This window comes from Schistocerca serialis, chromosome 5, assembly GCF_023864345.2.
Source record: "Schistocerca serialis cubense isolate TAMUIC-IGC-003099 chromosome 5, iqSchSeri2.2, whole genome shotgun sequence".
NCBI lineage: Eukaryota > Metazoa > Arthropoda > Insecta > Orthoptera > Acrididae > Schistocerca > Schistocerca serialis.
In genome coordinates, this window is record NC_064642.1 from 37,250,162 (window position 1) to 37,262,868 (window position 12,707).

General features: G+C 40.5%; 1 protein-coding gene across 3 annotated transcripts in view; it reads right to left on the minus strand.

Moving 5' to 3' along the window:
- The window catches only part of LOC126482304 (ataxin-2 homolog), a 300,551-nt gene that overhangs the window by 167,622 nt on the left and 120,222 nt on the right, over positions 1-12,707 (minus strand). For all 3 annotated transcript variants that reach the window (XM_050106335.1, XM_050106333.1, XM_050106334.1), the window contains one exon: positions 9,121-9,758. In XM_050106335.1, the coding sequence (XP_049962292.1) occupies positions 9,121-9,758 (638 nt within the window). The remainder of the gene's footprint in view (positions 1-9,120; positions 9,759-12,707) is intronic.

Sequence of the window (12,707 nt, forward strand, 5' to 3'; positions counted from 1 at the left end):
CATGATGGGTATAGAGGAAGAAACCCCTGAGTGCAGACTATGTCATGAGGAGGATGAAACCACACCACACTCAATCTTAAAATGTGAAGCTCTGAAGGACAGAAGACATATCTAATAAGGAACTAACAAAGGGTCTCCTACTACATCCTAAGGCTTGGAAGAAGTAGTGTCTAATAAGGAACTAATAAAGGGTCTCCTACTACTTCTTAACACTCCCGGGGTTCTTTACTAGAACCACATGGAGTGAAACTGTAGAATAAACTCAGTTTCGGTGCACGCAACAGTGGGGTTTAGGACACTGTGGTTTTGGTATCCCTACATGCAGTGTGTTCGAAACTACAAATATTCCTGGTTTAGTTATTTAATAGCTTTGCAATGACTTTATCCATCTAAAGCTGTGGCTTCGTGGTGTAACATATCACTTTCGGTAAAGCAGTGAAAGTAACTGTTATTAACTGAACTGTTTGTGAATGAACGATGGTGCTGATGGATGCTACATGTCTCTAAGGTGGCAGTTTTGTTACGTGTTCCAATACCTGATGGTTGGTCTGTTATTCTGTGCTATGATGTCGCAGCTCGGTGAAGCAAGGCATGCCATCGAGAAAACAGATCTGCTATGACAATCATGCTTAAATCAGAGAAGAAAAAAGTAGACTTAGTCCATCCCTGAAATTGTGCAGATCTGTTGTTGGTGAATACATCAAGAATAACTACACAGTTTGTCTGAATAGTATTTTAAGAGTCAGACTTTTGAAATCTAACAGTAACACCACTCACAATAAACTTCTGCATAAAAAATAGATGACTGACTGCAACTGAGTTACCTGAGTAGGTTGCTTGTTCTGTGTTGCTTACTTCTGGAGCACTGTTTCTCAAGTTTATAAAGTACTTTGTGCTTGTATGAAACTTTTGATGTGAACACTAATAAATCTGAAATATACAATATTTCCTGTATACTTGCTACCATAATAATTTGTCTGCATACAACATTCAAGATCACAATGTGTGTCCCAAAAGTCCCACAAAATGTAGCTATATGATTCATATGCATAAATTCAATAAATTGTTCCTGGGAAGCCTTCAAATACAAAAAATTAAGATGTCTGAATACTTTTTGTTGGTATGCAAAATAATTCCATATTTGAGATGGATGATTATTTAAAATTCTTACTTAACTGATGCAATATATGCTATGTTTATTCTCCCCCCACCCCCTCCCCAAAAACATCATACACATTAGGTCTAACTTGTCAACACATTTCTTCTGAAAGCTAGCAAAATTTTAATTTTCTTTTGTGTGTGCCTGTCGACAACTCAATGCTTCTGCTATTTGGTGAGTGGTCTCTTTTATTCCTAAATTATTTTCATTCCACAACACACTTATGTTGGGGAGCTATCACATGTTGTGTGGGAATAGTATCAGTCTGTGAACTCAACCTATTTAGCAGAGTAGTCTACATGTCATGGGCAAGAAATGGTTCTCCAGGCCGCAACGTGATGGCTGCCCTGCATAACTGATGTGCTGTGTTGGAGTAGTATTGGTCTACTTTATCAACCTGCTTTGCAGGGCGGCCTGTAGTCAGGGGCGACTAAATGATTTGGCTTGCTTTATTGAACTGTGTTGCAGGGACTACGCATACTGATGAACATGGCTGGGGACAGAGCGAGATGTATAGAGGGGCAATGGACAGAATGAGGTGGAACAGGAAATCGGCGCATATATATATATATATATATCAAACGAAAGCGCTGGCACGTCGATAGACACACAAACAAACACAAACATACACACAAAATTCAAGCTTTCGCAACAAACTGTTGCCTCATCAGGAAAGAGGGAAGGAGAGGGAAAGACGAAAGGATGTGGGTTTTAAGGGAGAGGGTAAGGAGTCATTCCAATCCCAGGAGCGGAAAGACTTACCTTAGGGGGAAAAAAGGACGGGTACACACTCGCGCACACACACACACACACACACACACACACACACACACACACACACACACACACACACACACACACACATATCTATCCACACATATACAGACACAAGCAGACATATTTAAAGACCATGGTCGACATGTACCTCTCCCAACACTCCTGTTTCCGTCGTTTTATAAGCTGGCGAATGCGGGCCCGGAACTGCTTTAAGGCTATTAGGTGCTCTATGGAAGGGTGCCACTTATGTCACTGTAGAGCTCGCCAATGCTCTTTAATTGCCTCAGTGACTCCGGAGACCACCAAGGGACTGTCTTTCACTGGGGGCACCCTAAAGAACGAGGGATCATGTTTTCAGCTGCAGAAACAATCATTGTAGTGACCTCCTCAACCATTGATGGCACCATGTGGTGTGTGTGTGGGGGGGAGGGGGGATTCAACAGTGACAGCAGAGGTGAAGTCTACCCAGTCTGCCTTGTTTAAAGTCCATCTGGGAAGGTGTCCATGGGCATGACACCAGGGGAGTGACAGGAAGATGGGGAAGAGGTCACTACCACACAGGTCGTCATGTGCTCTCCAGTGGATAGATGGGAGAAGGCCAGGACTGCAGATCAAGAGATCAATGGCCAAATATGTGCCACGTGCCACACTGAAATGTGTGGGGGCACCTGTATTTGAGAGGCTGATGTCGAGGTGGGACAGTAAATTTTCGACATCTCTACCTTGGCTAGTAACCACAGTGCTACCTCACAAGGGATTATGGGCATTAAAATCTTCCAAAAGTAGGAAAGGTTTAGGGAGTTGCTCAATCAGTGGAGCCAATACGTCAGGGGTACTGCACCATCTGGAGAGAGATATACACTGCAGACAGTTATTTCCTGTGTCGTCCATATCCTGACAGCCACAGCTTCAAGAGGAGTTTGAAGGGGCACATGTTCACTACTTACCAAGTTCAGGACATAGACGCAAACTCCACCTTATGCTCTATTATATTCGCTACAGTTTTTGTGATATCCCCTGTAGCTGTGAAGGGCAGGGGTCCGCATTGCCGGGAACCAGGTTTCCCGGAGGACAATGCAGAAAGCAGGTGTAAAGCTTAACAATTGCCGTAGCTCAGCCAGGTGATGGAAAAAACTGCTGCAATTCCACTAGAGGATGATGTGATCATGAGACTGGGAAGGCATGAAACACTCAGTGAGGCAGTCTATGTCTCAGGGTCACCTGCTGCCACCAGATGAGTACCTGTGTGATCAACATCTATTGTGTCTAAGGGCCTAGCGAGATCTAGGGCCTCAGCAGACGCCAGAATCGCCACTTCATCCCCGTTGTAGCGGCTGCATTGGTTGACATCATATGAACAGCATGTAGCCTCTTATATTTTCTCTTAGCCTCAGTGTAGGTCAGCCAGTCCAGGGTCTTGTACTCCACAATTTTCCTTTATTTCTGGAGAATCCTGCAGTCTGGCGAGCAAGGGCAATGGTGCTCTCTGCAGTTGACACAGATGGGAGGTGGGGCACATGGAGTATTGGGATGTGAAGGTCGTCCACAATCCTGACAGGTGACACTGGAAGTACAGCGGGAAGACATATGGCCGAACTTCCAGCACTTAAGGCAGTGCTTCGGGGGAGGGATATATGGCTTCACATCACAGCGGTAGGGCATCACCTTGATCTTCTCGGGTAATGTGTCACCCTTGAAGGCCAAGATGAAGGCACCAGTGGCAACCTGATTATCCCTCAGACCACAGTGGACGCGCCAGACGAAAAGAACACCTCGCCAGTCTAAACTGGCATGCAGCTCATCATCAGACTGCAAAAGAAGGTCCCTGTGAAATATGATACCCTGGACCATATTTAAGCTCCTATGGGGTGTGATGGTAACAGAAACATTCGCAAGCTTGTCACAAGCGAGTAATGCCCGTGATTGGGCAGAGGATGCCATTCTTATCAAGACTGACCCTGACCGCATTTTGGACAAGCCCTCCACCTCCCCAAACTTGTCCTTTAAATGCTCCACAAAAACCTGATGCTTCATGGACATGAAAGACTCCCTGTCAACTCTTGTACACACGAGATACTGGGGTGAATAAGGTTCACTGCCATCAATTAGCCTGGCGTTCCTCTCAAGGTGTGGCCAAGGAGGGAAACGATTTGGGGTCATATTTCTTAGCATTGGAGGTAGACCTAGACTGCTTAGAGACTGCTGGTGGTGGACCACCAGCAAGAGATGATGTACTACGCTTCATCGCATGTCATCTGCCCTGATGATGTCACCCACTCCAATCAGGGGCCCTCCCCACGGGTGCACCCAGCTACAGCAAAGGCCACCTGGCAAAATGGCCATTGTTGGGAGTCCCGATGCCCCAGGGGGAGAGGCATCTACTCCTCGGCATACGTGTGGAGTTAACGGTGCAGGCATCAGCAGAGCGATCCCTGTGTGGTCAGGGGGCTACAACCAACAGGATACATGGCGGCCCCACCACAACGCACTGGCTACCGTGCTGGATATCAGCTGCAAACGAGCTAAGAAGTCCATTATCGGCGACAACGCAGAAATCGATACTGCACAGAGGATGGAGGAAAATGTACCCAGGAGGGTGGCTATGCCCATCAGCTGGAGAATGATTGGAAGTGCAGATCCACGTCAACAAAGGATGCGAGAGGTCTCAGCGTATGATGCACCACGTAAGGCACCCTTCTCCAATTGGCTCACTCTTCGGGAAAATTTTGAAAAATGGAGGTCAAACCCTACAGGGGACCATCACATACAGGCCGAAACGTGAGAGACTCCTTTTAGTCACCTCTTACAACAGGCAGGAATACCTCGGTGCTATTCTAACCCCCAGTCCCGCAGAGGGAGGTCAGAATTGAATTTTTAGTTTCTTTTAAATAGTTCCATACTTTACTTTCCATATTTTTCTTGCAAATATCAGTAACCTAATGTGACAAAAGGAAGTTCTGAAACTTGTTGCCAGACTCAATATTTTGTTACAACGATCAGTGTTTGAACCACGTTTCCACACAGATTTGTCGCATGCATAATGTTGTCACAAACTGGCCCAACATGGCATGTGTACTCTAATAATACGTTACGTGGATTATGGAAGCATCTGTTAAAAGTACAGCAATGTCAAATAGCTTAGAGAAACTAAATAAGGGCCAGTATAAAGCTAGCAGATTCTGTACTGGAGCATTTAAATCAACTCCAACTAATGCTTTGATGGTGAAAGTAAATAAAATGCCGTTAGATCTATTCTAGAAATACATCACTGTCATTTTCTCTTGAAACGTGTCCACTTCTTAAATGATAGTTTATAACAAAGATTATAGATCTCATTTCAAAGTGATAGGCTGGCAGATATTGGATTAAGAAGAAACTAGTGCCCTTAGCAAAATTTTACTTCAATGCTTCATCTTTCTACGAATATATTGCCACTACACCAAATTTAAGCTGCTTCAGCATGCCCTACACTAACATTGTAGTGAGCTGAATACCAAGACACAGCCCCCATTCAACCAAGGTACACTGAATGAAAAACTTTTAGCTGATAATTAGTAGCATGTCCATCCTAAAGATGTCTACAAAAATAATCCTAAACAAAAATACAGGGCAGGAAGCGCATTCGTAGATGGAAAGACTAATCAACGAGACAAATTCAAGCTCCCTGAAATTACATCCATGCCCACTGCAGAACATACAGTGACTTCAGAGGTATTTAATATGCAAAATACGCAAAAGAAGTGCAAGAAGAAACAATCATAATTTCATCAAATTCGCGTTGACGCTGTTAAAGTGCTGTGATGTCAGCAGTGCCAAAATTGTATAGGATATCACATTAGAGAAGCAGCTGAGAAGCTTTCCCATGTAAATAAGTTCACCATCATGGTGTGGGTGAAGACACACAGCAGCATAAACTGGAATGAAAAAGTAGATACTCTGGCCAAGGAAGCTGTGTGCAATGGCTCAGTGAAATATGATACAGTGCCACTCGGAGATCTTCCGCAAATTTATATTTGTTTTTGTGTGAATGAGGAAACAGCAATGTGATAAATTCCAACATACACATTGCACTGACAATCAAACACTGGAAAAGGGATGTGACACTCACTCCCCCCCCCCCCCCCCCCCCCCCCCCCCTGCGCAAGGGTGATAATGAAGACTTACAAGATCAGCTGGATGACAGAAGATGATCACAATCCAGCAACAAACAGGATAACAACTCAATGGACCATTTTTCCTCCTACTAAACAACTCAGTGTTCTCCAAACCATAATCTCTCAGAGTGATTTGCATTCCAATGACTCAGCACATCTGTTATTAAATGATTCAAACTCCCACCACCTATTTCAGAATTGAGTGAGTCTCTTAGAACTGCCATAGTGGTTTTCCCAATCTGCCAGGTAAAATAATTTTCCCTAACAAATCCAGGTTTTCTAGTCACACTAATGCAGGCGAATAGTTGCCCTAAATATTAACAAATGCACACAAAGGTAAAAATTATACACAAAATATGGCACATGTAGATACTTCTTTTTCTCAGAATTCCACTACAGTTGTAATGAATAATATTAAACCATTAGCATCAGTCACCATCTATTGAAGACAGTTGATTTTTCCATTATTATTACAATGTATGCTACTTCAAACCAACAATAGGCTTTTCTTGTGGTAAAGTGAGGTTTCCTTTAACAATGGGTACTGTTGTTATCTCTCTGCTACAGTTATTCAGTTCAAGCCTGTTAAGAAGAGTGGAGTGTTTTTGCAGAGCCTTCTGGTTATTGTTATTTTTACTAGTGTGGCTGCATCTAAGATAAAACCACTGTCATTTTCTGCATGCTAGGACACACAAAACTGTAGCAGTGTTTGGTACCAGTGACAGTGGAAAATACTTCATTTGGTTTTGTGTTCCAGTGCATTAAAACTTGTCCCAATTTGAGGACCCTGGGCACTTCCATGGTAATGTTACATTTTTTCAGTCTTTTCAGATTTCTTTGTCATGGCTTACCAAATTTTTAAAACTATTGACGAGGCAACAGAATATCTATTTTCTGAAGAAATAGAAGTAGATATGGTACCTCTACCTCCAGATGAAGATGAGAAGACAGATGATAACTTGTTAGGAAATACCTATGTAAGCAATAGTGCAGGTACTACAGAAATTTTACATGAAAGAGGCAATGAAGACATTCCTTGTGTTTCTTCTGACAGAGCCCACAAGAAGGAAATTAAATGGTGTGATCAGGTTCCGAAATTTTCATTTCCTGGCTTAGGGAAGAAAGCTTCTTCCCTGTCAAATAAATTGGGGAAAAAAATTGTAGAGGTTTTCGAAGAACTCTTTTCAGAAGAAGTTGTAAACGTGACTGTAGAGGAGACTAAAAGATAGGCTAAGGAATGTAAAAATAAAATCTATTTTTCAGTTGTACCTTGTATGTGTTGCATTCTTGAGCTTTACTGGCTATTGTAAATTGTTCAGTGAGAGAGACTGTCGGTCTGTGGATGATTATATTGGTGGTGAAATAGTGAAAAATGCAATGAGTCATAATAGGTATCATAAGCTGAAATATGTATTACATTTCAACAATAATAAAAATAAATGGGCAACACAAGTAACTTGTTAACATGATAATAAAAAGACCAATGAAAACAAAAGTTCAAACTCTTTCAAAATAAAATCATTAGCATATGCTCTGGTTTAAAATTATATCAAAGATGGGAAGCTTTTGATGAAATGATTGTGATATACTATGGACATCATGCTATAAAGCAGTTTATCAGACCCAAGCCGTGAATATGTTTTATATAGTACTGACGGCTACCGTTGCAACTTCTTACTATGCTGTGGGAAGGACAGCAAGGATGACAATGTGGACCTACCACTGTGTTTCAAAGTAGTTTTGAAAATGTTGTCCATTATTATATTTTTTGACAATTAGTTTACTATTCATGACTTGCTCGTCCAACTGAAGGAAATAGGATCCTGTGCAAATGGAATCATAAGAGAAAACAAATCAAGGAAGTACCTGCTATCATTAGATAATTTAATGAAAAAGAAAGGGAGGGGATATTTTGAGTTCAGATTTGACAGAGAGAAGGAAATTTTGGCCACAAAATGGAATGATAAGTAGTGTGTTGCACTAGCAACTAATCTTGACAACATGCTCCCTGCTGTCAAAGTTTGACACTGAAATTCATCCCTGAGAGAAAAGTTTATTATTCCACAACCACATGCATTGAACACACAAAAGAATTTCATGGGAGGCAACGATCTTCGTGACTGGCTAATAGAGAAACATACAATTGTAGTGTGTGGTGCCTTTTTATGTGGATGGTAGACATGACGTAAATGGATACCTGGCTTTCAACAAGTGCAATGAAGGAACTTCTGTTTCATTCAAAGAATCCAGAAGACAGATTGCTAGAGCTTACCTGAAGAAAGGTCTTGAAATGAGGTCAACTGAGGGAAGACCAACAAAACTCATCTCATCTCCCAGGACAAAAGTACCAGACACACAATATAACTAGAAACAGCATCTCATCCAAAAACATGAAAACAAAGAAGATGCCAATTTGAGAACTGCAAAGGAAAGCCTACAACATAATTTGGGAAGTGTAATATTGTGCTCTGTATGGAATGCTCTCCCTAATATCATATTAGGCCTTAACTAAACTTTGGTTTTGGAAAGTTTTTGGGTTAAAACTTTTGTAAATGTGGTTCACTGTAAAATAAATAATAGCTCTGAAATGTTATTGTGAATTTAATATTACCAGTTTCCTTATCCCTTTTCATTTTTCTGGTAAGCAGTGTAAGGATAAAACAATTACCAACTGCTCAGTGTCCTCAAATGAGGATGGCTCAAAATTTTACATTTAGGCCCTAAGTAAACAAAATTTCCCCATATTTCTTAAATTAGTTTGCCAGGATACAGTTTTCCAAGAATTAAGAATACAATTTAATTAAAAAGAAACTGGGCACTCATAGGTTAACAGAGTAGTAGCATCCAGACACACTGCTGATACGTGCATTGCACTAATGATCTGATCTCATATGAGAGAGAGAGAGAGAGAGAGAGAGAGAGAGAGAGAGAGAGAGAGGAAATAAGGTAAACAATGCAGCTGAAAGAATGTTAGAAGCACATAAACTCTAACATGATGAATACGACCAAGTTTTTAATCTCATAACTTACCATTGGCACTTGTTCAGATGGATGCTCCAAACAAAATTCGAAGTGCTGTTGCGGTGTAAGTATATCAGTAGGTTGCGGTAATATCTGAGAAGCTTGAGCAGCTGCCTGAACATAGATGTTCGTGCTTGGTGTATACATTGTTTGTTGATGCTGACGTTCACTCATATAATGTCTCCGCAGCTGTCGTCTTTGCCTTTCCTGCTCATGCTGCTGCTGCTGTTGTTGTTGTTGTTGTTGTTGTTGCATGTCCACCTGTTGCTGTTGTTGTTGTTGTTGTTGTTGCTGCTGCTGCTGCTGCTGTTGTGGTTGCTGCTGCTGCTGCTGCTGCTGCTGCTGCTGTTGAGGTTGTTGCTGTTGGTATTGCTGTTGCTGCTGCTGCTGCTGTTCTTGTTGTTGTTGTTGTTGCTGCTGCTGCTGCTGCTGCTGCTCCTGTTGCTGCTGTACATTTTGAGACTGCTGTGCTGTCGAACCATTCTCATAAAGTGTATGCATTCCAAGAACTTCAATGCCACTATCATCATCAGTGTCATCAGCATCACTACCAGATGAGAGCCAATCAAGCTGGAGATCAGGAGCGCTTGGACCGTCATCTGGCTGGCTGTATCCTTGAGAATTTTGTCGACTAGATACTGATGGCCCTGAAAAAAAAAGAAAAAGAAGGGTGTGAGAAATGAAGGCATTACATGCACATTTCAATGAAATATCAATATTAAAATCCTGTAATTGTTTTCAGATAATGGAAGTAATTACAATGGTATCAAAATCAAATTGTTTACTCCATTCTCAGTAACTGAGAAAAACAAAAACATACTTGAGGAAAAGTATTTTTAATTTCTTCCTTCTCTTTTTCAAATCATAACGATTAGCAGAATTATTTGATAGTTAAATTACAGTGTTCCATTGGTGTGTGAGTAGAGTAAGAACAATGTTGTGATCTAAGGAGATTCAGACACTGATTGCAGAGCTAGGGCAACATTTGTTTGGAGCTGTCTTGCAAAATCACTGTTAATAATGGAGAGACATGAGTAGAGAAACTGCATTTGAGTAAGACTTCTACACATGAGCCTCAACTACCTCTAAAAATAATTTCTAGTGACTATTTTGAATAATAATTCTAAAAGCAAATTCATCAAGACTTGAAATTTATATTATCTCCATTGAGAACTGATATATTTTAGCAACAAAAAGACACCTGCAAAAAAATGCATCTGAAGCAGAGAGAATTCTTTAGTTTTTCAACTTATGGTAAATGCGTATTCAACTTTGCTATGAATGTTACTGTAGGTATATGTTCCCCTCTGCACCTGTATTCTTCATTCTATTCTTGTAGTTCTAAACTTGTAACACCTGCCTCCCCTCTTCCCTTCAACCAACAAGTGAAACAATAGTTGTGACAAATTTTCTTTCTTTATACTCCCATTTTTATTACTTAGACTTGGTGTTCTTGTACATTGTGGGTTATTCATACCTTTTTTATTTCCACTCTAGTCTGCATTTTTAATGTCTTATTTCATCTTTGTATTTTTTATTTATTCCTATGTCCTTTACAAACTTCTTATTCACTTTCGATGCACTCTTGTTATCTATCTGTTTTCACTTCAGCACTTGACAGAGATTTTGGATTTGCATTTATTTACTGAACATCTCTGCAATTTACTCCCCTAAAATACAATTAATCTTCATGCACAGAGCATCAAATTTTGTTGCAACAATCACATCAAAATTTAACTTCCATAACCAAGGGCAGCACAGCAAATCTAACAGATAGTGCAGGCACAGCTCGTGTTTTCCAAACTGAGGAAGGCTGACGCATTTAATGACTGGAACAAATTTTGACCGTGGGCTATGCTACAGACCAGAAATCAGTCTGTCACCTCAAACAAGATTCCTTTGGGGGGGGGGGGGGGGGGGGGGGGGAGATTCAAGTTTGAGCTCAACGTACCACCAACAGTGTGGCGATTAGAGATGGAAAACAAGCACAGATTACAAAACTTGGATGACGAAAGAATGGGGATGGAAACTACCTATGCCCTTTTGAAAAGAACCATCTCGACATTTGCCTGGAACAATTAAGGGAAATCAAGGAAAACCTAAATCCAGATCTCTGGATGAGGATTTGAATCATCCTCCTCCCAACACAAGTCCACTGCGCTAACTACAGTGTCACCTTTCTACGTTTTGGGGGAAGGAGGCATAGAATCACACTCTAGCTAAAAGTTTACAAACAGTTTCTCCTTACCATTTCATACTCACTATTAAATAACACCAAAAGCTAACTTCAAGATAAGATCTAATGTACCACATTTATCCATCGATGTCACATTCCCTGATACTTTATCGCAACAAATCATATCAAACACACATTTTGGAGAGATCTTTGATGTACTGTATGTTAGATTCGCTGGATGCCTAATGTTTTCTGGTTTTCAATTCTAAATATGAGGTGTTTAATGGTTTGTGTGTGTTGAATCTTTGGCATTTTCAGTTCAAAACACAAAACAGTTATGTTTCTGTGACGTCACGGATCTTATGCTTCGATTGGCTGCCAGAAGCAAACCAAGCAGCCATTATGTTGACTTGAAGTGTTTATGAAGCTAGTGTGCCATATTTGTTGGTTTTCATGCTTATCCTTATGAAGACAGATGATTTAAGTGACACATTGCATTAAAGATCTCTCCAAAACATGGCATATTTAGCACGGTTTGTCGTATTCAAGCATCGGAAAATGTGATGTTGGTGGTCAACCATGTAACCACCCATTTTTAAGCACATCATTTAGTAGCAAAATAGGTAATTACAACAAAGGAATTGCTTTTAATTACCTATTAACACCACTTTTTGTTATCATAACTCATTTGTTTTTTCTGCACTGGAAAATGGTCTATAAGCATTTCATTAAAATTTGGGTGATGCAATGGCTCTTATTCATGCTCATGTTCCAAATTTTTGCCTAATCCACTGTACACTGGATTCATATTATGCTGTTTTCAAACTCACAGATGCTGCAAGTTATTCGCAAGCAAACGAAATTCACTACAACTCAGGCACACTACAGGTACAAAAACAAACGTGCTAATAATAGTAGTGGGATATTTTTCATGTACTTATTTCCTCTATTCATTTGTGAAACTGTCAGAAGGTGGTGATACTTAGGTTACTGTATTGTAGTGCACTTTATTGAGAAATTTACAAACTTATTTCTACAGCAAACAGAACTGTCAATGCCACAAACATAAAGGTATCTAAAAGATATCAAAACATTAATACTAAACATTGATTAATGATGCAACAAGGTGTAATAAAGATATACAGAGGCAGGAATTTGATAGGTCAACAGGAAGGTTTAAGCCACTCTGTTCATTCCCTTTTGATGTTAGCAATAGAACATGAAAATCATATGTAAGTCGGTAGGACATTTTTAGGCTGAACGATAAGAGCCTTCGAGAGGTCCATAAAAGCTGTACTCCATCGAAGCCACTCTCCCAAACCTCTACTATAAGGAGCTAATCGGCATGTCAAGTTGCAGCCTTACAATTAGCTGCTACTTTTTTCAAAAAACATAAACTGATACCAATAGTTCCAAAAAT